This window comes from Notolepis coatsorum (assembly GCF_963971535.1).
Source record: "Notolepis coatsorum genome assembly, chromosome: 1".
Taxonomy (NCBI): Eukaryota; Metazoa; Chordata; class Actinopteri; order Aulopiformes; family Paralepididae; genus Notolepis; species Notolepis coatsorum.
The window spans coordinates 283,436,620-283,462,870 of record NC_140165.1 but is presented as its reverse complement, the minus strand read 5'-3'; the positions used below and the strand labels follow the sequence as shown (position 1 = coordinate 283,462,870).

At 42.8% G+C, this 26,251-nt stretch overlaps 1 protein-coding gene across 1 annotated transcript in view; it reads right to left on the bottom strand.

Annotated features, from left to right (window-relative positions):
- The window catches only part of eif4g1b (eukaryotic translation initiation factor 4 gamma, 1b), a 153,324-nt gene that overhangs the window by 19,272 nt on the left and 107,801 nt on the right, over positions 1-26,251 (bottom strand). The window contains exons 17-20 of the mRNA XM_084319380.1: positions 25,249-25,395; positions 21,518-21,751; positions 10,701-10,805; positions 3,661-3,975 (exon numbers count right to left, since the gene is read on the bottom strand). Of these exons, the coding sequence (XP_084175506.1) occupies positions 3,661-3,975; positions 10,701-10,805; positions 21,518-21,751; positions 25,249-25,395 (801 nt within the window). The remainder of the gene's footprint in view (positions 1-3,660; positions 3,976-10,700; positions 10,806-21,517; positions 21,752-25,248; positions 25,396-26,251) is intronic.

Sequence of the window (26,251 nt, the reverse complement as noted above, 5' to 3'; positions counted from 1 at the left end):
TTAGTCATTGGACAAAATGTATTGAGATAGAATCCATGTTCTCCGCTAGAGAGATCTAACATGCTTCTGCGTAAAAAATGCAGCAAATCAAGTCACGTTGCTTAGATTTGTGACATGTTAAGTCATGTTATGTCAATGTTTCTTGGTATTGTATTGGGGAAATTCTCTGATAACAATACCCTATTTCAGCCTGGTGTTAAACAAAATAATCGTTCTCTAGGGCAGAGCACATGAAACACGTCTACGTTATGTTGTCACTGTTGACTGTATTAGTAAGCACCAAAAGATCTCATTCAGTGGGAAGATCAGGTTTTTCTAAGCTGGTTAATTGACTGGATATGAACAGGCTGCATCAATTTCACGGTGGACTTCTGCGCCGTTAGCTGTGGTTTTTCCACGTAATAGACAAATATTATTTCAGTCAGTCTGATTAAGAATCTTTCCAGGGGAATTCCACTTGGGTGTTCCGAGCCTAGGGTTGGGAAAGGTTTTCCAATGTCTTCATATCAAGGATTCCTATATATATTAACACATTCGGGGCCAACCACGTATATATACGTGTTTCGGCGCCATGCTTAAGGCCAACCACGTATATATACGTGGCAAGGTTGTTTTGGCTTTTATTCCATTGTAATATCCTACTCAATGTCACGAGTGGCACTGCAGATTTACCCTACTCTTGGAATTTGGAAAAGTGCATTACCGGCCAGATCCTCGTAGGGGTGCTGTCTCGATAATGCAGTGTTCCCTGTTACAGACCGGTGTTTTTATTATATTTTTTAATTATGAATAGACTTTTCTGTTAGCCTAAAGCTATGCGTGTAGCCGATCGCCTAGAATAGTTTTTGGGATGCTGAATTCAGTGTGCAGTAAAGGAATATAGCATCAGCCAATGGACATATGGATCTACCAGATGGCGATCGATAACTGGGAAATCCTTTTTGCAGTCCAACCGGCCACAGGTAAGATCGATTTGACGTCAATTTCAGCTTGGTCGGGCCTTGCTTTGATAACCATCCACCCGGTCAGCGAATGAGGCTAATGCCGTTATTGGTAATCAATAATCAGAAACGACGTCCCCCGCCCCCCCCCTTTCATGCATTCATGGTGGACCATGATACTGACAATATGCATTTTGAGTTTTAACTCTAGCTTGTCTATAGCCGAAACGCCATTCGATTTAACGTTATTAGCTTAGCACTAGGGATGCCCCGATCGTTATCGGCCGATAATCAGTATAAATATGCGATCGGTGATAATGCTTTATTTTCGCCGATCGTCAAAACCGATCGAAAAACATGATCCAATTCTGAGCGGAGATCTCACTCACTGAGTTCTGTCTCAGACACACAGAGAGAGCAGCGGCGTCTGCTCCTCCTCCTCCTCCTCCAGCCCCTCCCGCACCCGTGTACTGTAAACACTAGTATAGTCTAGTCTAGTGGGACACTGGGACCTCCGTGAGCAAACGTTAGCTACAGTTACAAAATGACCCAGTCAACTATTCACTTTTAGTTTAATACATGATGAGGCATTGTCTAACGGTATCTAGCCGGCTAGCTACTGATAGCTCCTGATATCAACAAATGCTCCAGCAAGTCTAGTAGTTCATGATAGCTCATGTTAGCTCACATTAGCTCACTGTTCAAAACGAAACGTCCCATTAAACTAAATAGTTCACTGAGGCGTTGTCTTAACGTTATCTAACCGGCTAGCAGTAGCTACAGATAGCTCCTGATATCAATGTCTTATAACACTGATTCGATGCGTATTCGAGCTGAGGGCATGTTGAATGTGATCAATAGGGTCCAGCTGCAGCTCCGGAGAATCCTGGCCGTAGCTGGGGGCTACTTGAGTACATGTAGCACTTGTGTTAATAACAGTAACAGCTATTTGCCATGGGCACAGTTCTAGGTTCGAATGCGACAAGGAGTAATATGCACAATTAAAAGAATAGTAGACCAGAGGCAGAGTTATAACAATAACCGGTGTTTTAATTAAAAGCGCTAGATAAACAGTAATAATACATACGTACGTAAAGTACAAATTATGCTTTGAAGTATCCCTTTTAGATTAGGTCAGTAACCTCTCCTTGCGGGAGGGTTAGGTCGATATCAAGGCCTAGGTCGATTGGATCAACACATTGGGGTTCGTTCAGACGTCTCTGAGGTTATCATCGGTAACTCTATATTGGTTTATCAGGGAATGCAAATACCTTATTAGGTGAATTGGCCCTTTAAACTCGTTTTCTTTACAGGAAGTGATTCGGCTATTACCGAGATGTCATCTAGAAGGTTCCATTATGACGTCACCACAAACAGTCTAGAAGGTTCTATGTTCTAGAAGGTTCTATTATAACATCATACAATGGTAGCATTTACCCTCTAATTCTTATAGGAGAATATCTGTATCCATATATCAAGTTAAATCAAATCAAATACAAAATACAATATCAAAATAACACAAGATGAACGGGATCGACTCCCTTGGAAGTACTTGTAGTCTCGTTCAGTTCAATCCTACCGGACTAGTGGTGTAGCAATAGGTGAGCACTAGTTGAGCATCATGGGTATTCACATCAGGCTGGCATTAGTCTGGAGGTATATCAAATGTTCCGGGGTTGGCTCGCCATCGGGTATCTATCCAGCTGAGCACGCTTGGTGATGGGTGGTCTGGACTGCTCCGGGATGCTGGTGGAGACTTGCGGCTTCCAGTCGGTTGGTTAGTCCGGTCCGTCTGGGTGATGTTGATGGTTCGGAGGTCGAGGAGAAAGAGAACTGGCTTCTTGAGAGCTAGCTGTATTTATATGAACCAAGATGTTCCGGAACGTTCTATATGACATCATAGGATGACATCACAAAGGTTCCAGAACCTTCTATCATGACATCATACGCTGGTTTACATTCTATATACAGGAAGTGGGACCTCATGGTAAAACAGGAAGTGGTAGCTCAGAGATAAGCAGGAACTATTTATGTTCCTTTGATAATTATGAATCTGAACCCTGGGTTACATACACACAGACAGTGGAGCTGTTTGCAGATAGCGAGCATTTTGACTTGTTGCGTGGTGGCGATGTCTCGCAGATAATAAGTATGATTTTATTAAAAAAAAATATATATAAAATTATTATTATTATTTTTTTAATCAAAAACGATCGATATCGGATCGGTATCGGCCGATATGGCTCAAGACGATCGGTGATCGGTGGCAAAAAACGTGATCGGGGCATCCCTACTTAGCACCCTATATCTCGCGTTCCAGGAAATACGCCAGAACATTCTGCTATATCGTTCATATTCAAGACGCTATCAAATGGGAACGTATTAATGACATTTTTTTTTTATTTAAGGCATATTGAAGGGACGGTTTATAGTGTCAATTGACAATGAGAATGGACAGATAGCAATAATATAAAGTATAGATTTAGCAATAATATAAAGTATAGATTTAGCTCTACAAACAGCCTCACGTACAATGAAAGGTTGTTATATGCTGGCCGTATAGAGTGGGCCCCGTCTAATCCCAATGGCCCCGAATGTGTTAAGCCAAGGCATGTTGCCATGACATCCGCAAGGGCCCTTTGCACAGCTTTGACCCCACACTGAAAACCACTGCTCTTGTAGAGCATAAACAAGGCATTAAAATAAACTTGCCACTTACCTTAGTGATCTTGCTAAGGCGCGAGGTGTCGATGGGCCTGTTCTTAGTAGAGATGGGCACTGTGTTCCAGCCTTCGTCCTGGGGCTGGCTACCCCGGCCTGGGGTGTGGGATCCGCGGCCTCCACCCCCTCCTCCGCCACCCATCCTGCCCCCAGGGCCTCCTCCCCCTCCTCCACCCCCACCTCCTCCGAAGTCCTTCTTGGACATGAGGACCTGGACCTTCATGTGCTCGCGGTGCTCCTCCGCCTCGGCATCTTTGTGGATCTGGTCGATGGTCTTGGGGCCCTGTTCTCCCCGCCTGGGCACCCAGTTGCACTGGGGACACATTAGGAGAGACGGAAAGTCAGTAAACATATATTTTTATAAAGAAATGGGATCATGCACAGAATTTTGGAAACGAAATAAATATATATATTTTTAATAAATATTGAGTGAGGGGCCATTTAATTTTAATTTAAGATTTTCTGCTCAAGGACAATATGCAATCAGTTTGAGCCTAGCAACCTTCCTGCAAACTAGGTGAGAACAACCGTTCATGTTCCAAGGCATTATTGACAGAATATAAATCTAACACATTCCCCACCGCCTGAAAAGGAGCTAGTTTACACTAAGGGGCTGTTCACACACGGTATCAGCATCATGACATGGGCCTGCCTAGGAATGTTATGACATGGGCCTGCCTAGGAACGTTATGACATGGGCCTGCCTAGGAACGTTATGACATGGGCATGCGTAGGAAGTGGAACGTTATGCCATGGGCATGCCTAGGAACGTTATGACATGGGCATGGCTAGGAACGTTATGACATGGGCATGCCTAGGAAAGTTATGACATGGGCATGCCTAGGAAAGTTATGACATGGGCCTGCCTAGGACCGTTATGACAATGGCAATGGGTATGCCTAGGAACGTTATGACATGGGCCTGCCTAGGAACGTTATGACATGGACAATGGGCATGCCTAGGAACGTTATGACATGGGCATGCCTAGATACCTTATGACATGGGCATGCGTAGGAACATTTGAACCAATAAGGAAATTCTATGACCCTGTTCATTCACATTGCATTAACATGTGTCTTGGGTGATCCCATCACAAGTAGAAAGCTCCAAGTACAGGTGTGAACGCACACAAGACGCATTGAAATTCGATCGCTCAGACCACATTTGAAGGTGTTGAATGAATCCAGAGTAAGGCCCTGTCCACACGAACGCGGAGTTTTATGTAACCGTGATTTAATGTGCGCAGTTGCACTGTTCATACACACGCAACCAGGTTTTTGGAACAGTGCAACCGTGCTCTTTCAAAACCGGAGTCCAGGGTGGAGTTTTGGGCTCACCCCGGTTGCATTGGTTGCGTGTGGACATAGTAACAGAGATTAATTCCAGTGTTTATGGCAGAGCTGTCCCAAGTAGCTGCGGCTACCAACTAAGCTCATGTGTCGTCAAGTTATTGTTATAAGGAACCCAGTCCAAACTACAACAGTCTGCATCCCCTTAACAATTGTTTGTATTGAGCCGTATTGTATTGTACCCATTCTGCAATCTGTTAAATAACGTTTTCACCCATTCATTCTACTAGCGTTAACGTTACTACGCTAATGTATGCTAGCCGCAATGCTAACTATTATAATGGAAATCCAATCACATTAGCATGTAAGCTAACAACATCAGCGATCTTTTTTGTGAGACTAAACTCCGCTCTTGGTGGTAAATTGTGTTGATGTTGGTTTTGTTTCATCAACAAATGAGGCAGAACACAGTGAATGTATCCTTTTTTGTTTATTGCACTTTTATTGCACTTTGTTTCTTGCTGCAAATAAATGCTATGTTGCTAATGTTCACGCGAGGTAATTTAAAGATGGCGGGTTTCTGTTATGAGCAGGACGTGTAGTGACGCGTTCAACCCTTCTGATTGGTTGCAATGGCCTTCATGTTTTTTCTTTTAGTCTACTTTTTCTCCCAATATTTAAATTTTTCTCTGTCCCCAATTTCGTATTGTCCAATTCTACCCTTTCCTGTCTCAAACATTGTTAGGCCATGCCTCCCACAAGCCGGCTGCAATGTGGACGAAGCCTTGCATCACGTGTCCCCTCCGGTACTCGAGGAGGCAGCCGTCGCATCTTTTCACCTGCACAGCGCGATCTCTCAGCGGCGAGGGTCTGCGTGGGAGGGACACGCCGCCCTCATCGCTTCCTGATTCTACTGCGCAGGCGCGCCCACCAACCGACCTATAGGAGTCGCTGTCCACAACGTCCGATCCCCACCAACCAGCTTTCCACCCCCTAATACTGCCAATTGTATTAGTATGAACGACCAGCCAAGCTGGTAGCAACGCCGAGAGCTGGGCTCGAACCCAGCATCTCCTGCGTTGGTGGCGAGCGTCTTGCCCACTGCGCCACCTAGCCACCCAATGGCCTTCATGTTTGAACTACATCGCCACCTACTGCTTTGGCATTGTACTACATGTATATTACATCACTCTGTGCGGAGTTTAAACCAGTCGTGTGTACAGAGGTTTATTTTTATTTTTTATTTTTTTTAAACCTCAGTGTCAAAAATACCTGTGATCGTGTGGACTGGGCCTAAAGTAGAGTTTTTATGTAATCAGTTCCTCTATTATAATGTGCCCCGTTGAAAGCCCCGTGCTTTACAAAAGACAGTATCAACCTATGCGCTCACAACACTGTTGTATTGAATGCATCTACAGGCGTCTGTTCTGTGCTGTGAAAATACATTCATTCATAACAGCACAACTGAAAAACATTATTAGTTGTGATGAAGCTGCAAAGGTTGTAAAGAATGCTCGAGTTAACGATGAGTGGTTTAGGCAACTTTTGAGTATGGAATGAATGCGCATTATGTGGCCTAATTGACTTGTCATTGCCGGAGAGGATGGTCATTCTTCTGTTGCTTAGAAATACATTTCCTGATCTTTCCGATGTTCTGTGTCGTTATTGTCTGGAGAGTTGTTTTGGTATGCTATCACACAATGAGCTCACATGGAAATGATTCAATATTTATAATATTCAATATTCTCTTTCCCCCCCCCCATATTAACTCCAGCTACAAAACAAGATAAGATATTCCTTTAGAGAGTACAGTTCTCTGCGTCACATTTCCATTTCCTCCTTCCAATTAGCTGCTCCCAGCAGTTGCAACAAGATGCAAAAATGTATCCCCCTCACTACTGTTAAGCCAGGTTTCTATCGCGGAGTTGTTTACACACACCTGCAACTGTGACCCAGCCTTTTAACTGTAATTTGTCTGTTCTGCTTCTTGTAATTTTATTTGGTTGTTTGTTTGATGTGTGTTTGAATTATTTCCCTTACCTCTGTATGTATCGTCAGTCTCTTTTCAATTTTTTTTGTCCCCTTTCCCAGTTACCCTTCGAGAAGCCCTTTTGTCCTCTCGCCAGGCCGTCATTGAAATAAGAATTTGTTCTAAATTGACCTGCCTGGTTAACACTTTGGACGCCAACAACGAGTATACTCGTTATTGCCCGCCATGCGTTGTGCGCCAACAACGAGGGAACTCGTATTTGGGATCAATATTTCATTTTTTCGCCATGGCATTCATAATTCATCCAGCCTCCCTCCGGGACGCAGCTGGACCCTGTTCTGATATTGCAACGCCTCAATACCGCCGTCTGGTGGATTTCGGGCAAGTTACACTCCACGCCAAACCGGAAGTGGCGCTCGGTGCATCAGGGAAATTCCTCCGCCAGAGATATATTGTAACGTGGGTCGAGATACACACTCGAGTACATTGGATAGCTTTCGAACTGCAATAATCTATATGATTTCGGCGTTTATTGCGTCATACAAACGGGAAATGGATCTAGTAGATCGACGTCAAATAATTGGAATATGTTTCCTCCAGTCTCATCGGCGAACAGTAAGAGGAATCGAACGTTATTTTCAGCCCGATTGTTTATTTATTTCACTCAGTGTTCATTTTGGCAGCTACTTTCATTTTAGTTTTAGTCTTAGTCATGTGTCAAGTGCTCCTTTTTCATCATATTTAGTCATCTTCATTTATTTTTCGTTTAGTCAGTTTTAGTCAACTAAATGTCTGAGCATTTTAGTCTTAGTCAGTTTTTGTCTCAATTTTGTCTTTTTTGTTTTAGTCTAGATTTTGTCGACGAAAACGGATGACATTTTTGTCCATTCTTAGTTAATGTACCAAAATAAATTATATAAATTATAAAACTTTTTTTCTTTTCTTTTTTACAGCTACTGGTAATACTAAGGCTACCTGCCCGAACCCACCTTGACCCATCACACTTTGAGAACATGAGATGGCTAAAGGTGGAAGACAGAGTCAACCGAATAGGGATGTGCCTAGTTCACAAAATCGTGCACAGGGTAGTGCCAGTGTACTTCAACAACTACTTAAACCGAATCAGGGACACCCATGCATACCCAACTAGGCGTAGCTCAACTGACTTTGTGCCAGTCAGATTCAGGAGTTGTATGGGGAAGGAGTCATTTTTGTATTCAGCAGCTGTCTTTTGGAACAGTCTGCCCAGCCCCAGTGACCTGAAAATCGTAGTCAATGCTGTTAGATTCAAGTCCAGCCTGAAGACATGGCTCAAAAGGGACTATAATTAACCTAGACACTCTGTTATGTATATAAATGGTAAATGGTATATGTGATGTGTTGTGATGTCATGTCTGTATGATGCATGTCTAAGCATCTCATTCCCCTACCCCCCTACAAGGACCACAATGGAAATAAGCTCGGAGCTTTTTTGTGTTCATCCTTGGCAGTATCTCCTGACTGTGCTTTCTGTCACATGTTATTTTTATATTGTCAAATAAAGTCATTCATTCATTCAGTCAAATAGATCAATACAGTCCGTATTAATTAATGTTGAGTTTCTTTTTCAAATGTAGCCATGAGTAAAGAAAGACCCTAACCCTATCAAAACAGTAGTCAAAGTGTATATTTTCAGCACTACATTGGTTTACCAATGATTTAAGTGTTTATTAGCAAAATATGAGTTTATAAATATCTCTGCGCATCCTGGCGGAAACCGGATGAATTAGACGCGAGAAAATAACGCATCTTGAAAACGTTGTAGTCCTAAGAGGAGACCCAGGGCCTTCGGTGGACATCGACATTTCCTAAATCCACTACCCAGCTCACACCAGCCTCTGTCAAAGCTGTTGAAAACATTAGCGAACATTTCTGACGATATTTTTGTGATTATATCTCACAGGTCGAACAAACATGTCGAAGAACGTAGTTTGTTTCTTTACCTTTCTGTGAACGTCTAGGGGAAAAACGCGTCTCAATCTGATGAAAAAAGACACCGCTGCCACTCTGTTTGCAGCGGTGAATATGCATGTTTGTCTCAAGGCTAGTCCTGCATGCATCAACAAAGCGCATGTCGGTGATTTTATGCTCTGTGCCATTATTACTATCTAAAATGTAATAAATTGTGGAATATTACTATAATGAGCTGTATGTGTATGAACCAAGCGTCCTATGATCTCACACTCTTAGGAGCAAAACAGAAAAAAGCATTTCATGTAAAAGCATTCTGTATTTTTGTATGACAACTAATAAAGAAACTTGAACTTGAACAATTATAAAAAAGTAATTGTACTTTTAGTAGATTTCATTCACATTCACCTGTCAGGGGCGCCTGGTGGTACTAAATCCAGATTGAACTGGATATTAATTAATACGGACTGTATTGATCTATTTATGGCGTGAAATTATTGTCTGTCCGATACCGGACCGCTTGGGCTTAAATCGACCAATGAACAACACCTGAGAAGTTATTTATTTATTATGTTTTCTAGCTAACTAAGCAGTCTTGCTTAATGAAATAAACCCATGGCCAACCACACTATATACAAAACTACACTGAAAGATGAATGAACACTGCATAAAATCCCAAATAACGTGCTGAACAAACTTGTGCAATGAAAGGTTTCAGGTGAAACCTGAGATGTTGCTTGGAGGGAAAAGCGCACAGTGGTAGAAGGGTATACTGTATATTATGACAATGAAAGTAAATAACTTCCATTGTATTTCTCGTGGTACTGGAAGCAATGATGCACTGCCATCAACACCGGTCAAAGGACGAGGGCTGGTTTGATTATAAACACCAGTTCGCAAAAAATAAAAATGAAAAAAAGAGGCCTGTGGGTGATGAAATTCTACGCCTTGGTCTTGCTCTTCTCCAACTTGTCATCGGACAAGCTTTCCTTTGAGAAGCTATTTTCTTATCTGCACTGGTAGTAATCTAATAGGACTCCTTTCAACAATATGATCGACCCTAGAAGCTTCCCAGCTTGCTTGAGCAGATAATATCACACAAATTCCCTACCCACTTGAGAGTTGGCTCATATTTGCTCAAATTTGCAACATGCATTCACACACCAAGCACAGCTACTTGTGTCTTCATATTATATATAATCTGGTGAGAAAGACGAATAAGACAAATCAACACACAACTGTGTAAAAATCCACTTTTATGGGTCCATCTGTAGTTAAATGTTTTACTTCTGTGTTCTTCTCACGTTCTACTTTCATTTGATGAAGCTGCTGTGGAGAAGATGTTGGCCGTTTCCATGGTAACGAATTTGACTTTAAAAAGTCATCAGAATAAGTTGAATAATCTTTTACAAAGCTGGAGTGAGGTTTCCTTTTGGCGTTTCTTATCAGACTATATAATATTAAAACAATCAAGTAGCTGTGGTTGGTGTGTATGAGTGCATGTTGCAAGTTTGAGCAGCAACTTGTAAGTGCATGGGGAAATTGTATGATATTATCTGCGGCCCAGATATGCACTGTTGGGGCTGGGACGACTCGAGCTGCATTCACACAAGATCACAGCCGTTTCTAGGGCAGATCAAAGGATAAGACAGAAGTTACTATACCCGAGTCCCAAGGTTGAGCTCTCAAGACTTTTCCTGAAGAATATTTAGTGCTGGTCTATTTTTAGTGTTCAGGTTACAATCATAAAGCTAGGTTAAGAGTAGGCTAGGTTTAGAGTATGGTTTAAGGCTAGGAAGTGTGCATTACCTGTCGGAGGTCCAACACGTCCAGCAACATGAAGCGGATTCTGGAGGAGGTCTTCTTCTCCTTGGCGATCTTGTCCATCTGGTTGAAGTACTGGTCCATACGAGGCTAAGGACACACAACAACAACTTATTTAGTGTCAGGGTTTATATTCCTGAGGACTGACTTGACATGTCTTTTCCATGACTATCCCATAATGCACATTAGAATATCCGTGACTGATATTTGTCGGTGCCTATATTCTAGGGCTGGGCGATTAATCAAATTTCAATTTCAATTGTGATTTTGGCTTCCCACGATCATGAAAACAAGATAATCGAGATGAAACGATTATTGTGCCACATACCATGTTGCTCTCATTTTGTCTTGTGTTGTAAATACAGCAGAACTCATTTCAAATTCCATGACTTTTCCAGAGTTTCTCAGACCATATGGCCCATGTAGTGATGTCAAATGCAAACCACAAAAGGGCCTCCAAAGCAACTAGTCTTCCTGTACTGTTCCCATATGACGACACGTCTATCTGTGTGGCCATTTACTGTGCGTGTGTGTGTGTGAATGTTAGGGTTGGTATTAAAAAATTATAGAAATGACTAATGTATACATTTTTGCCATCGATATTCATTTTAAGGTATTAATAGTTATTGAGAAGCTTATAAAACCGCTATTATTTTTAATTTACATTAACAAGAATATTTATATGCAGATGTTCTGCCATCTTAGCCTCACACAAGGACGAGTCTAAGCTGCAGGACATTCTTAGAGATGAGTTCAATAGGGAGGTGTAGTGGTTACGTCATTGCCGTTTTTCGTGTTCTGTCCAACGCAATGTATTTCCCCATTTCTAAATAGTCTCGTTTAAAACAAATAAAGCATTAACATTTGCATGGTGTACCTTTCTGTGCTTATTCATCCACAATCAACATGAAGATATTCGCAATTAATCATAAAAAAAAATCGCCAAATTTTGTTTCAACCAAAAATGCTTAAACAATAATGTTAGTGATAGAAGGGAACTAATTTTGCAATAATGGAAAGCTTTTCAATTTCCATGCGGCAGAATTGTTACAATAGCCGATAATCCATTTTCCCAATGATAAATCCCTATACGGGTGGAACAACCAGTGACGTCAGACTACACCTCCCTATAGGATCAGGGACTGGCTCATTGACAACAAACTATCTCTTCACACACCAAAAACGGAATATATAGTGTTTGGATCTCAACCTAGGTTGCGCAGGCTCAAATTGCCTAGCATAGACCTTGGCGGCCAGCACTTATTAGCCAAATCTTCAGTCAGATACCTCGGCTACCTCCTAGACAGAAGCCTAAGGGGGGAGAGAGTATGGCTCTCAGCATAATGGGCAAGGTGATTGGGAGAAGCAGATTTTTACCAAGAAAAAACCAACTATTGGACACTGCTGGCTAATTCATTGGTTTCCTGTTGCTTTGATTACGCAATGTGTTCCTGGTACGAGGGCCTAACTAAAGCACCGAAGGACAAACTCCAGATCTCACAGAACAAACTGGTCATGGTAGTACTAGGTTTGGGCCCCAGCAGGGTTAGAAATAAAAAATAAAATTCCCAGGGCTTTTTTTGCCCCCCTTAATTGATTTTCGGGGGCTTTCTTTTGTATTTCGGGGGCACCGAATTTTTATGATAAATTAACATAAAGATTATAAAACATTGTCGACACTTTTTTTTACAGTCTTCGTCCCTATGTTTGATAATGTAATGTTAATGTCTCCATATATAGGACTCTACGCTAACCTTTTCCCCAAGGAGCACATGTGCTCCTAAAAAAAAAGGGAAAAAAAAGGCAGACCAGTGGGAGGCATGGTCTAACAACGTTCGAGACCGGGGAGGGTAGAATTGGATAATACAAAATTGGGATGGGAGAAAAATTTTAAATGGGGAGAAAAAGTAGATAAAAAATAATAATAATCTAAATAAAAATTTAGTAGTACACAAAGAAATTTAGGAGCACAGTGAAAATTGTTCAAGTAACGGAGTTTATTAACAAACTATTTATTACATGCATATTATACTGTGCATGTGCATACTAGGGATGGCCGTGAATAATCGTTACTCGTAGCTATGAGAAAAACCGAAAAAAAAAGAAAAATCGAAATTATTAATAATCTTTTTGAAAAACAATTATATATATATATTTTTTTTTTACATATTTGTTCACATGTATGTGTACGATTATAACTGTTTGTTGGTTTCCTTAAACATATATACGTGAAAAAAAATCAAATAAAGATAAAATATTACTTTTTTTATTTATTTTTTTAAACGTTTTTTTCCCCCTCTTTTCGAGTAATACACGATCACTTGAGTATAGCATGCGATCAATCTATCTGGATTTTTCTTTAAAATGCCCATCCCTAGTGCATACTAAGGGCTAAACATCTGTGCAAAGTGTCGGGGGCTTTTCTTGCCCCCCTTAACTGATTTGAGGGCATTTGGTAAATTTTCAAGGGCATTTTGCCCCAAGCCCCCCTTAATTTCGAACCCTGGGCCCCAGGGACCATGTAGGAAGGCAACCGTTCCGGCAGCTAGGATGGCTCCCCCTAGAGGCCAGGTTGATTCAGTTCCAGCTCAGGGTGGTCCATAATGTGTACCACGGTAGGGCTCCAGGGTACTTGGCAGACCACTTTAACCCATTCTCTGCCACGCTTATATCCATCGCTGGTTGATCTCTGCCAGCACTGTAAGTCTATGGATATGTTCACCTACTTTGCAGGGCTATAACTTTTTAAATTGTATTGCTAAATTGACATTACTATGGCCCATTCAACATCGATTAGCTATTGTTCAGGGTGTAGGAACGTTTTACTTTATCATTCACACATTCATATAAAAATACTGTCTAGAGTATAAATATGTTATCGTTTTCTGCAGTAATTCATAGAACGTGAGATATAGCCATTTATGCATAATATTACATCATCAAATGCAGTTTGCTAGCGATTGACGTCAGATAAAAAAATTCAATTGTACAAGGTCCTAAACGTCATGACTCATCATCTGGGGGGGGGGGTTGTTTATAATGCAATAACCGACGTTAAATGAATCATGTAGTATGGGTGATATGTTGATCATAGCAATTTGTATGGATAATAATAATCAAACACCATCACCGCAGCTTCCTCTGACCGTTGGGTGATCAGCGTGGAGCAGAAAGATCGCTATTATGGGATGTTGATCTATTCTAGACTAACCATTTCCGGGTTGTATAATAATATATACGTCCAAATAACGTTGTTTATTGAGTTATGGCAACCGATCGATTATCCAGTGTGTCAAGATGGAGTCCCGCGAGCGATCGCGAGTGGCGGACGGAATAGGGGGGACACCAAGCACTTCCGGCCCCACTTCCGGTTTGGCGATCGGCCACCAGGTGGCGATATTGAACCGTTGGAGAGTTGAGTGGAGATCCCCAGCACCCGTCAATGATCCGTCGGTGAAATATGAATGCCATGACAGCAGGGACCGAAACTAGAGAGCGCCACCCGCCATTTGCGCTCAGTTTTTACGTTTGGCGCCTCCCACTGAGACGTCTGAGCGCCGTGTGGCGGGCAATCAAATAGTCATGTGAAAACCGAAAATCATGATCCAATTCTTTAGCGGAGTTCTCACTCGCTGTCTCAGCACAGACATGAAGCGCGCACTGCTGCTGCTACCCCCTCCCCACCTGTTTCTGTATGCCTGCATGTAAACAGAGGCTATTGCCTCCGAGTCACCGTGACGTTAGTCTAGTCAGTGTGAGACCTTCGTGAGATAACGTTAGCTACCGTTACAAAATGACCCAGTCAACTATTCACTTAGTTTAATACATGAGGCATTGTGTAACGTTATCCAGCCGGCTAGCTACTGATAGCTCCAGACATCAACAAATCCTCCAGCAATAGTCCAGTGCATAATACCTCCGTTGGCTAGGTAACTAGTCACTACGAAATGTCGCAGTAAACTAAATAGTTCACTGAGGCGTTGTCCCAACGCCATCCAGCAGTAGCTACAGATAGCTCCTGGCATCAATGTCCTACAACAACAACATGCGTATTCGAGTCCCTGGTTTACATCGCATGAGTGAGGGCTGCTGAATAGGGTCCAGCTGTAGCTCAGGAGAATCCTTTTGCATGCTGAATGTAGCGTTTAGGGTCCAGCTGCACCCCCGGAGAATCCTTGCTGGAGCTGGAGGCCACTCGAGTATACACACAGACAGTGGAGCTGTTTGCAGACAGCGAGGTGGCGATGTCTCGCAGATAACACAATCACAAGTATGATTATATAATATATATATTTTATTTAAAAAAAAATTTTATATAAAATAATAATAAAAGATTTTTATCAAAGAAAAGTTGGCAGGTAAGAAATATGCTTGGCGGGTAGATTCTTCCCATCTACCCGCCACTGGCCGGTGAGTCAAAAAGTTAATTTCGCTCCCTGCATGACAGATTTTTGAAATATCGATCTCGATGACGTCGTAATCCGTCATTGGCAGATTAAGCATGGCGAGGAATGACGTCTGAATCAGTCATTGGCGAAAGATGGGTTAATAAATGGAAATGTATGGTTGAAACATGCACACGTTCAAACGCACACACACTAATAAGCATTGGAGGCTTTTAACCAGGGCCGGACTTGGGGGCTAGCATATGTATGATTGATTAGCAACACTGATTTTGATGGATTTTCAGTTTTTTTGTAATGTCAGATTGAAAATAATACAATCTTTTATTCAACTTCAGTCCTGATCATAGCACCACATATTAATTTTATAATTCTAACCCTTTAAATGCCAGTGTGTGTGATGGCATATATTTGCAATATATAAAATGCAAAGTAGATTTTTCTGGGGGAGATTATTACAGGCTAGCATGTGTCAATGATTAGCAACAACAGTTTTTTGTAAGGGTCCCGCCTCCACCAATCACATGCGGCTCCTTTTGTGTGTGTGTGTGAGAGCAAGAGAGAGACCCAATCCATTATTATTATAGAGAGAGAGAGATAGTTCTCCAACTTGTGTGAGTTGCAGTGATCTCCTGGTTGTTCCCCACTTAGGTTATCTAACTATTGCGCTGCTGCAACTAGAAACACTGTCCTGGCCTGCTTCTAAGTTCAGTGGCCTGACAGCAAAAAAAAATAAAAATCATCTGGCGACCCCCCCCCCCGTGGCGGCTCGTGACCCTCCTGTGGGTCGCGACCCCGACTTTGGGAACCCCTGGTCTAGAGTATAAATATGTTTTTATCGTTTTCTGCAGTATTTCCCAGAACGTGAGATATAGGCACAAATGCATATATTAGATCATCAAATGCAGTTTGATACCGATCGACGCTATATTAAAAATGTCAACTGATGTATGACTGATCATGCGCGGGTGAACGGAGGGGGGGGGGGGGGTCATTTATAATTACGTGATCGTCGTTAGATGCTTCATGTAGTATGGGTGATATATTGATCAGAGCAGTTTGTATCGAAAATGATAAACAAAAACGCTGAAACTCACGTCAGCTTCCTCGTAGCGTTGGGCGATGAGAGTGGAGCAAACAGATCCCAGTTATGTGATGTGGATCGAGGCGATCCAGTTCCGGTTTGTATAATACTAATATACGCCCAAATCATGTGGATTATTGAGTTATGGCAACGGATCCATATCCACGGTGTGTGTATGGATTCCCGGGACGATAAACGAGTGGCCAGACGGAATTAGGGGACGGACCGAGCTGCAACAGGCATTTCCGGTTTGGCAACTCGCCGATCAGCCACAAGGTGGCAGTATTGAAGTGTTGCAGAGTTGTGCTGAGTCCTACAGCATGAGCCAAGACTCCGTGGGTGAAATATGAATACCATGGCGAAAATATGAACTTGAAACACGTCGTACGACGTTATTGGCAGAATTCGCATGAACTTGAAACCCGTCGTATGACGTTATTGGCGAAAAAAGGGTTAAGAGGGATGGAGAAGGTCACAGTCACCACACCAGGGCCAGCCTAACAGACCTGTGCCTGCCCAGGTATAAAACAAACCTGGGCAAGTGCGCTAATAAGTCCAGCGGAGAGGCAAATAGGCTGCCGCCGCAAATAAAGAGCATAGCTAGCCATCCTCTTTTTAAAAGGAGGGTCAAAACATGGCTCACAGACAATATTAGCGCTTAGCCATGGGAGGTAGGTGACCAATGGTGGTACCCAGGTGTAGGTCATTGGCACATAGCGAATATAAGTGATTATTTAGTGATTACATGTTATATGTTTGTTTTTAAACATATTTGGGACCATGATGGAATTAAGTGTTCGCACTTTGTCATACTTTGGATTCTTTTGTCTTGCAATTTTCCATAAATCAAATAAAATAAAACAGTGGATTCACGATCACACAGATTTGGTAAAGATTTGACATATAATTGATATTATGAATATTAAGGAATAGTGTCATGAATCCATGCAACGGTACAGTATGTATTTTTATTAGGGATGCTCGATATTGGCTTTTTTACCGATACCGATATTCCGATATTGTCCAACTCTTAATTTCCGATACCGATATCAACCGATACCGATATATGCAGGGTTTCCCCCCCCCCCAAAAAACTGAATAATTTCAGGTAACTAATAATTTCACTGGATATATATATAACAAATATTGTTATTGTTTTTTTCTTTTTTTAAACCGATACCGATATTTTCCGATATCACATTTTACTGCCGATATCGGCCGATAATATCGGTCGGCCGATAATATCGGACATCCCTAATTTTTATAATACCAGTCAATCAGTAATTTTTTTTTTTATTTGTTAGTGATATTTCCAGCATTATTAACACTTCCAGTGCCAATCACTGATTTACACGTTTCTGACGCCCGACCGTTGAGTGCCAATCACGCGTTAACACGTTTCTGGATCGTTTTTCCTTCCTTTTTTCCCCAATTTTAATACCCTATTCAATCTCAGGGAGCCGTGTGTTGCCTGAAAAATGCATAGTGGGAATCCGAAGGTGGAGTACCGGCCGCATCCTAACAGGCGGCGGTATCGAGCACCATTTCTAACATTGTATGCTGGGCTGTGGGATGACCCGAGGTCTCGGATTTCATTTTTTATTCTCGGGGAGGCGCACAGTTCTGCCGGTTACATTGAAGCCCGTCAACTATGCCTGATCTGTATGTTATGGTCGTTTATGCCGTCGAGCAAATGGGCATTGGATCTACCAGATGGCGATCAAGAAATTGGAATATTCTTTTTGGATTACTCCCGGCCAAAGGTAAGGGCGATTTCACGTCAATTCTAGCTTGATCCTGCAATGCTTTCATAGCGATCGGGCTGATAACTGTTTTTAGTGTTCAATGCGAATGCCGTTACTGACGATCGAATAATGAACATACCGGTAATACATATATTGTAGATTTGAATCCGGAACAATAGCGGGTTCAGGCAAGGAACGCAAGCGTCTACAATGTAATCGACGTGTAGGGCTATAACTCAGCATTTCATGAATTACGCTAGACCGCTCAAACCATACTTATATTCACCACGGTATAACACGGGTGAATGGATGGATTTTTTTTTCTTTTTTTGCATCTTGACAGGAAGAAACCCAGTGTCAAATGACTATAGTACTGTATCCATAGCTATAATATAGAATATGGTTATAGCTCTACAAACAAGGTGACCGATTACATTGGTTTAATGTAGGGATGCCCCAATCGATCAGCCAGCGATCGGTATCGGCCGATATTCAGTATAAATATGAGATCGGTGAATTCCGATAATGCTTTATTTTCGCCGATCGTGAAAACCTATCGAAAAACATGATCCAATTCTCAGCGGAGTTCTCACTCGCTGACTTCTCTCTCAGGCACACAGCTGCTGCTGCAGCGCACTGCCCCTCCCCCTCCTCCTCCCAGACCCATGTCAACAGAGGCTCCGGCAATAGTCTACTCTAGTGCATGCAACCTCTGTGAGCTAACGTTAGCTACCTAGCTAACGTTACTGTTTAAACAAAATGACCCAGTCAACTATTCACTTTTAGTTTAATACATGAGGCATTGTCTAACGTTATCTAGCTGGCTAGCTACTGATAGCTCCTGATATCAACAAATGCTCCAGCAATAGTCGAGTGCATGATACCTCTGTTAGCTAGGTAGCTAACGTTAGCTTACGTTAGCTCACTGTTTAAACGAAATGACCCAGTAAACTAAATAGTTCACTGAGGCGTTGTCTTAACGTTATCTAGCCGGCTAGCAGTAGCTACAGATAGCTCCTGATATCAATGTCTTATAACATAATTTACATTATTCGTTTTTGCAGCTATCATGCTTCATAACTTCATAAGTTGAACTATCGCTCTGACTGGGGACGCTGAGGGCATGCTGAATGTGATTTGACCAAAGCAGAGTATACACACAGACAGTGGAGCTGTTTGCAGATAGCGAGCATTTTGACTTGTTGCGTGGTGGCGATGTCTCGCAGATAATACAACTACAAGTATAATTATATAATATATATATATATATATATATTTTTTTTTTATAAAACCAAAAACGATGGGTAGCGGCAGTGTATCGGCCGATATGGCTCATAGACTATAGGTATCGGTGGCAAAAAATTTGATCGGGGCATCCCTAGTTTAACACTTTCAATGCCGGAGCTTAACGTGATAAAACCCCGTTAAATGCCACCACCCACTTCAATGATAGCGTTGTGAACGTATAATCTGTATTAAATTATGGCTATGTGTCTAATCTGCCCGTCGCTTATCAATGACTTGTTTGCAGTCAACATTGTCGAAACGGATTGTTTTTTTTAATCGCTTCATTTCCGTTTTATAGCATTTAGAAAAGCCCTTGTTTTCAAGGAAAAATATAAAGATTCTGTGATAAACGGCATTTACTGGAATATTCTGGAATACACAAAAACGTTGACATTTTTCAGCCTATTTATGAATCTTTTTCAAATAAACGCTAGATTATCGATAGTATATGTGTACTTATGCACGCTATAGAAGCGGGCTGAAAAATGTATTTTCTCATTTCCTGATCGCGCGCACACACACACACACACACACACACACAGGACAAACGCTGATATCTCTGTGAAAACAGCTCTGATTATCCTAAGACTGGTAAAATAAATTCCTTACCTCAGATCAGATGTTATACAAAAAGATTATTCCAATTCCTGATCGCCATTCCAAATATCGATCGCATTGGGTACTGTAAATGCATAATCCACGCGTTTTCCGGGCCGGCGATCACAATGGATTCTTTAGTTGGCTTGACGGAAAAGTAAAATGAGGAAACTGGCCCCCCCGCCCCCATCAGTCTAAAGTAATGGGGTGCAGTTACACAGGGAGAGACGAAAGGGGGCGGTATCTTCCCAATTGAGCTCAGAGAGAGTCTGCAACACTAACCTGAGGCTCAATTGATGAAATATGAATTCAAATCGCCAATAAAAAGAAATACGACAAACAAACGCTATATAGCGTTGGCGGCAGGGTTTCCGTTAGAATTTTTTTTGCCGGTCTGAGTGTCAAATGGGATCAATTCCGGTCAGAGTTTATTGAGCTTAAAAACAATTGATAGGCCTATATAAAGAATGACATCCTCAAGACATTTATAATATTTTAACTTAAAACTAGGCTACTTTTGCGTATATACAGTCATTAATATATTCCAAATAAAATAAGTCCCTCGAGACTTTGTGCTGCTGCCGACTTGAGGTGTCGGTGGGCAGTCTGCCAGACATTAATAAACAGTCTGTTATAATCAAATTTTTATGAGATAACGAATTCCGTTATATTGGACATTTGTATTAATTATATCAAGCGAAGAACTGAGAAATTTGGCAGAGAGACGGCAACATTATCGTGGGTTTGCGTGATGTATATCTCCACCTCCCAACGACTTTGTGCTGGTCATAATGTCCGGTGAAAATAATTCCCTCTAAGCACAATTTGATTATTTGAATTGTATTAAAATAGGCTAAAATTAAATAGCCTATGCGATGAACGAAACAATCATTACATTTGTTTCAGCGTTGCTTCACCAAGCAGGTCTAATAACAGCGGAGCTTTGCTGCTGCTAGATTTGCGAGAAGCATGCAGCTGCAGACCCGCAGAGCAGCAGTGTTTTTAGGTCCGGTCTGGGGACCGCTCAGCAGCGCGCCCCACCCAACAGCTGAATTGCCAATGGCTGAATTGGAGTACTGCACTGTGCCGGCAAAGCTGGTGGGTTCTGTGGGTCTGCAGCTGCATGCTTCTCGCAAATCTAGCAGCAGCAAGCTCCCGCTGACAACAGCGTTGTCATTATTAGACCTGCTTGGTGAAGCAACGATGAAACAAATGTAATGATTGTTTCGTTCATCGCATAGGCTATTTAATTTTTGCCTATATTAATACAATTCAAATAATGAAATTGTGCTTAGAGGGAATTATTTTCACCGGACATTATGACCGGAGAGATTAAATATGTCGGACTTCAACAGATTTTGCCGGTCAAATACCGGTAATTACCGGACAACGGAAACCCTGGTTGGCGGCACTCAGCGGTCGGCATGAACTAACGACAAAACGTGTGGCTGGCATTCAAAGTGTTAATGGGTGGCATGAGGCAATGCATTCCCGGAAGAGGCATGGCACGGAATGTGTTGAGAAATTATTTGTGGATGAAAACGTCATAAAACTGACCATTTTTACAATTACATTACAAAATGTTTTATCAAAACCACAATAATTTGCACTGGACCAAACACGTCAAATATTGTCATAACATAAGACAAATATGAGATATTTTGACCAGCCGTTGATGCAGGATACCTTGGCTTTCTCGAAGTCCAGGTCCTTGCCGATGGTAGACAGCAGTCTGCACAGGCACTCGAGCGACTCCTCGTCGTGGTTCTTCAGCAGCTTCACGATGCAGTCATGCATGATGACCTCCGTCAGCATCTTCAGCTTGAACAGCTCGCCGATGAACTTGATGTTGCCCATGGAGCGCCTCCTGGCCTGGTTCTTGGCCCCGTCCAACTCCAGCTTGAGGCCCGGTTTTTTGTCCTGGAAGGGAGGAGACCACCAGGGGGAGGTGAATCAAAAGTTATTGTACCAGAAGAAAATGACAAGTCATGGGGATACCTTGGCATTTAGCTTTATTTTTCTTCACTAGGCACTAAGCTAGACCTCCCCCATCCTGTGCAGGTATGCTATAGCGTGTGGCTGTAGGAGGCTAGAATGTACTGATTGGTTGGTTGTCAGATATTTCATTTAACCTGTAAACATCACATTTACATTTTACATTGTCATTTAGCTGACGCTTTTATCCATTCAGAAGAAGCAACTACCCCCCCATTCAGAAGAAGCAACTACCCCCCATTCAGAAGAAGCAACTACCCCCCATTTTGAAGAAGCAACTACCCCCCATTCAGAAGAAGCAACTACCCCCCATTCAGAAGAAGCAACTACCCCCCATTCAGAAGAAGCAACTACCCCCCATTCAGAAGCAACTACCCCCCATTCAGAAGAAGCAACTACCCCCCGTTCAGAAGAAGCAACTACACCCCGTTCAGAAGAAGCAACTACCCCCCGTTCAGAAGAAGCAACTACCCCCCATTCAGAAGAAGCAACTACCCCCCATTCAGAAGAAGCAATTACCCCTGTTAGGAAGAAACTACCCGCCGTTCAGAAGAAGCAACTACCCCCCCATTCAGAAGACGCAACTACCCCCCATTCAGAAGAAGCAACTACCCCCCATTCAGAAGAAGCAACTACCCCTCATTCAGAAGAAGCAACTACCCCCCATTCAGAAGAAGCAACTACCCCTCATTCAGAAGAAGTAACTACCCCCTATTCAGAAGAAGCAACTACCCCCCGTTCAGAAGAAGCAACTACCCCCCCATTCAGAAGAAGCAACTACCCCCGTTAGGAAGCAACTACCTGCCTTTCAGAAGAAGCAACTACCCCCTATTCAGAAGAAGCAACTACCCCCCATTCAGAAGAAGCAACTACCCCCCATTCAGAAGAAGCAAATACCCCCCATTCAGAAGCAACTACCCCCATTAGGAAGAAACTACCCGCCGTTCAGAAGAAGCAACTACCCCCCCATTCAGAAGAAGCAACTACCCCCCATTCAGAAGAAGCAACTACCCCCCATTCAGAAGAAGTAACTACCCCCCATTCAGAAGAAGCAACTACCCCTCATTCAGAAGAAGCAAATACCCCCCCATTCAGAAGAAGCAACTACCCCCGTTAGGAAGCAACTACCCACCGTTCAGAAGAAGCAACTACCCCCATTCAGACGAAGCAACTACCCCCCATTCAGAAGAAGCAACTACCCCATTCAGAAGAAGCAACTACCCCCCATTCAGACGAAGCAACTACCCCCATTCAGAAGAAGCAACTACCCCCATTCAGAAGAAGCAACTACCCCCCATTCAGAAGAAGCAAACACCCCCCCCATTCAGAAGCAACTAACCCCCATTCAGAAGAAGCAACTACCCGCCTTTCGAAGAAGCAACTACCCCCCATTCAGAAGAAGCAAATAGCCCTATTCAGAAGAAGCAACTACCCCCCATTCCGTAGAAGCAAATAGCCCTATTCAGAAGAAGCAACTACCCCCCATTCAGAAGCAAATAGCCATATTCAGAAGAAGCAACTACCCCCATTCAGAAGAAGCAAATAGCCATATTCAGAAGAAGCAACTACCCCCCCATTCAGAAGAAGCAACTACCCTCCATTCAGAAGAAGCAATTACCGCCATATCCCATGTGCTGCACACAGCAGCATCACACCTGGACAAGAGGCAGGGGAACTATGTGAGAATGCTATTCATCGACTACAGCTCGGCATTCAATACCATAGTCCCCTCCATACTCATAGCCAAGCTCAGGGACCTGGGCTTGGGCTATGACCTCTGCCAGTGGGTCTTGGACTTCCTGACTGGCAGACCCCAGGTGGTGAGAGCAGGCAACTGCACCTCCTCATCCATCACCCTCAACATAGGGGCCCCCCAGGGCTGTGTTCTGAGTCCCCTCCTCTACTCCCTGTACACACACGACTGTGTGGCTCAGCGGAGTAGCAATACAATCGTCAAATTTGCTGACGACACAGTGGTGGTGGGCCTGATCTCTGCCAACGACGAGAGGGCCTACCTGGAAGAGGTCAAGGTCCTGGCGGGATGGTGCCAGGAAAACAGCCTCTCCCTGAACGTCAGCAAAACAAAGGAGATGATTGTGGACTTCAGGAGGTCGGGGGTCAAGGACTACAGCCCCCTCAGCATCGACGGGGCACCGGTTGAGAGAGTCAACAGCTTTAAGTACCTCGGAGCCTACATATCCGAGGACTTGACATGGACCACACCCACACACATTAACAGTGTTGTGAAGAAGGCACGACAACGCCTCTACTTCCTCAGGCGCCTAAGGAAGTTCCAAGTCAGCCAGAAGATCCTTAAGAACTTCTACTCATGTACAATAGAGAGCATCTTGACCGGCAACATCACCTCCTGGTTTGGGAATAGCACTGCACAAGACCAAAGCAGACTACAAAGAGTGACACGTTCAGCCGAACGCACAATTGGAGGGGGGCTCCCCACCCTCCAGAACATTTACTACAAGCGTTGCAAGGGCAAGGCTAAGAGAATCATTAAGGACTCCAGTCACCCGAACAACTGCCTCTTTGAACTGCTGCGGTCAGGCAAGCGATACAGGAGTCTCAAGGCGAGCACAGAAAGACTCAGAAGAAGCTTCTATCCCCAGGCCATCAGGCTGCTAAACGAACAATGAATGAACACTACACAACAACAACCACCAAACGCACATAGCACACACATCCACACGCACACACTCACTTTAAACAAACACACTGTAGCACCCACTCCACACACTTATAGCACACACCCACTTTAAACAAACACACTGTAGCACCCACTCCCCACACTTTATATTTATGGATGAAGGATTGCACTACAACTCGTACACCTTACTGTAAATTGTACCTAAAATTGTACCTCATCCCATTTCTGCTTTGCACTAGATAGTACTGTACATTAGTACACTGCATAGTATTGTGTATTGTATATTATATGGTAACTCAGAACATTGTACATATGTCTATACCGAACACTGTGACCTCATTTTCTTCTTCTAAATTCATGTTATTATGTTATTTGATACTATCTTGTCTAGCACAGTCTCTGGAGCGTAACAGTAAGAAGCATTTTGTATGAAAGTATTCTGTACTTCTGTATGACAACTATTAAAGAACTTGAACTTGAACTTGAACCTTTCGAAGAAGCAACCCCCCCCCCCCCCCCCCATTCAGAAGAAGGGGGAATTTGCGGTCCCCCCCCCGTCGGATCTGATCTGAATGAGGCCTTACGGGGGACGGTTCAGTATTAGCATTTCAATGAGCAAACATCATTCCTCTGACTCCCAACCGATCTCTATTCTCTAGACACACCCCTTGGTTCTCCACCAGAAAGAGCTCAACTGATCTCTGATCTCTCTTCTCTAGACACACCCCTTGGTTCTACACCAGAAGGAGCACAAGTGTCATACCTCCGGGGCAGCGTCCAGCTCCTTCTGCATTTTCTCAAAGATCACATCGTCGTCCTTGTCTTTCTCAAACTCCTTCTGGCAGCGGTTCAGCAGCAGCTTGCGGAAATTCACAGTACTTCCCGGCTTGTCTGTGGTGGGGACTTTGAGCTGAGGAGGAGGAGGAGACAGATGTCTGGGGTTAGGTTTGGGATAGCAACTGCTGAGGTGGAGGTAGGGCTGGGCGATATAACGATAACGATAAATATCGCGATATATTTTAATAATCGATATCGAATATCGAAATAAAAAAAAAATCGAAAAATCGTTTTTTTTTTTATATATATTTTTTTTCTTTTTGTGACCTGCAACAGGGCAGTTTTAAAACCAGAGGTGGTGGACAGACTTGTCTTTCTTGCCTGCAACTTAAAGTAATGGCTTTGCTTGTCCAAATGACAATACCAAATTGAGATTTATTTTTCTCTTGTCCATTTATTTTGTTTGCTTTCTAATTTAAAATACAGTTTGAAACCATCTGTACACAGTAGGCTATGTGTGCTAGCAGAACTAGACTCCAGTCACGAGTCACGGTGCACATGTGCGGTGGTTTGTCCACCAAAAAAGCGCCAAAAGATCGAAAATAAACGAGCAGAGCCAGAACTGTTCAACTCCCCTGGAGCCACAGCCAGCAGAGAAGCCGGTTTACTTTCGCTTTTAAACCAGCTGCAGCCTGAGAACTGGAGTGTGAGGGGATGTAACACTAAAGATGGCGGCAATGACAAAGAATTGCTGCAAAATAAACATACATCTGTTGTTAATTTTTTTTTTTAAATACTTATAACAATTCGATAATTATCGATATCGAGAAATATGATAACATTATCATATCGTTATCGCGATATGATTTTTTTCCATATCGCCCAGCCCTAGGTGGAGGTGTAAATGGGCGTTGGTAATGTGTGTGAAGGTGAAGTGGTGCTGAGGAACCCGCTCTACCCCCACAGTGCGATACAGCAGTTTACAGTTC